Source organism: Benincasa hispida, chromosome 5, assembly GCF_027475165.1.
Source record: "Benincasa hispida cultivar pf3 chromosome 5, pf3_genome.v1.1, whole genome shotgun sequence".
NCBI lineage: Eukaryota > Viridiplantae > Streptophyta > Magnoliopsida > Cucurbitales > Cucurbitaceae > Benincasa > Benincasa hispida.
The window spans coordinates 37,646,720-37,648,938 of record NC_143482.1 but is presented as its reverse complement, the minus strand read 5'-3'; the positions used below and the strand labels follow the sequence as shown (position 1 = coordinate 37,648,938).

The 2,219-nt window shown below is 37.8% G+C and overlaps 1 protein-coding gene across 1 annotated transcript; it reads left to right on the top strand.

The window, feature by feature from the left end:
- The first annotated feature begins 1,781 nt into the window (after positions 1 to 1,781).
- On the top strand, positions 1,782 to 2,219 carry LOC150036093 (uncharacterized). Its single transcript, XM_090313564.1, has one exon. It carries the CDS (start codon positions 1,782 to 1,784, stop codon positions 2,217 to 2,219), a length of 438 nt encoding a protein of 145 aa, XP_090169690.1.

The window sequence follows — 2,219 nt, the reverse complement described above, 5'->3', positions numbered from 1 at the left end:
ATTAATTAAATTATATATGTTATAATTGACATAATGTATTTGATACATTATTGATTAATTGGAGGAATAAATATTTGAATATGATTCATAGTTGTTAAATTTAATATAAATATGATTTATATAAAATGTCATAAAATGGAGAGAAAGAACTATGGTTTATGTATTGTATATGATGCAATATTAAAACTATAGGTTATAAATATAATATGATAAGTTGGTTATCATATTTATTTATAATTATTAATTATTTGATAATTAAACCTTTTTTCTCTCTAACCACCCTTAGTGGTGAGTTATTCAGTTTATGGCAAAATGGAATAAAAATAAAATGTGATTTTAGTTATTGAGGAGACAAGCCATTCATGATTAAGAGAGGTACTACACAATTGCTTGGAGAGCCTATGTGATAGACTATCATCTCTAAACGATCAAGAGATTCTTGCTATACGATAGTTTTTGTCTTCCTTGATCGTCTTCCTCCCCCAACTCCAAACTCCCCTCTAACCAAAATTAGCCAGAGCCCACCACTTCTGGATCCTTACACCGAGAGCCAAGGTCACTAAGTGGTAGTGTCCCTTTTTGGTTCGACTTTTCGTTGTTGCTTGCTGTTGTTCGAGGGAGTTTGTATTGTTCGACACATTCGTGAACACTCATGGTATTTACTTGAAGAAGAGTTCGTCAAAGGTATAATCTCTAAACTCTTGTTTATTTATTCAAAAGCATAGTGTAATTTAGTTTTTGATGCATAATTTGTTCTGTTTACTGTAAGTATATGCGTTCAATCAAAATGGGATTTGGACAATCCGCTTTCGCTCATAGGTTCTCTGTAAAAAAAAGTTCCTTCAATAACAAGTAGGAAAAAATTATGAATCTAAAGAAAGAGACCATGATGGTGGAAGAGTATAAGGAGGAGTTCGATAGGCTGTCTTGTTTCACCCCCGACTTGGTGTCCACTGAAGCAAAGGGTGTTGAGAGATTTGTTCAGGGACTTTAAGATGGGGTGTGAGGCATCATACAAGCGTTTGAGCCTACTACTTATGCAGTAGCATTTTGTGCAACAACACGAGTAGGCTGCCCATCGAGGCTTTAGTTTCTAAAGTCTTTGGCAATAGAACCCACCTCGGGTCAGAAGAGAAAATAAAATCAGAGAGCTTTAGAGCCTCCACAAAGAGCCAGAACAAAGATAAACCATCGAGAAATATCAAGCAGTAAGCTTCTAATTTCGAAGGGGTCTAAAGAGACAAGCCTCTTAGGGAAAGCAGGTCCAACTAACTACAATGCCTGATGAACGCGTTATGTAAATCATGTGGGAAGCTCTTGGGGTGTTTTTTGATTGGTATAGAGACTTGCTTAAGGTGTAAGCAGGCAGGACATATGGCTGACCAATGCCCTAGTGATAGTTTTAGAGGTGGTAGAGGTCAGTCCCCGAATTCTCAGCAGCGGAGTTCAAATCGATAGCAACAACATGGTTGAGTTTATGCTATGACTCAGGGAGGCAGAAAAGTCAAACTCAGTGGTGACAGGTACACTCCATATTCTGGGACATTATTCTCTAGTATTGTTTGACTCTGGTTCGACGCATTCGTTCATATCATCTGTGAAGTGAAGCATGCTAGTATAGAATTAGAGTCATCGCGTTATATGTTGTTAGTTTCTACTCCATCTGGAGATGTTATTCATTTGTCCCAGATGGTAAAAGTATGTCAGCTTGTAATAGTAGAGCATATGTTGGATGTGACTTATTAGTCCTGGATATGATAAATTTTAATGTTAATTTAGGCATGGATTGGTTGGCTACCAACCATACCATCATCGATTGTTTTCATAAAAAGGTTGTCTTTAGCTCACATGTGGGAGCTAGCTTTAAGTTTAGAAGAGCTAAGATTGAGGCTTTACCTCGGGTAGTCTCAGCTTTAAAAGTTAGAAAGATGATTAGCAAGGGTGCTTGGGGTCTTTTGGCTAGTGTAGTTTATACCAGAGACCCTGAAGTCGCCTTGTCGTCTGAGCCAATTGTGAGGGAGTACCCAGATGTTTTTACTGAGAATCTACCAGGGTTGCCACCATACAAAGAGATAGATTTCACTATTAAGTTGGAACCAGGCACCACCCATATCTCTAAAGCCCCTTATAAAATGGCTCTAGCAGAACTGAAAAAACTTGAGACCCAGTTGCAAGAGTTTCTTGACAAGGGTTTCATACGTTCAAGTGTGTCACCATAG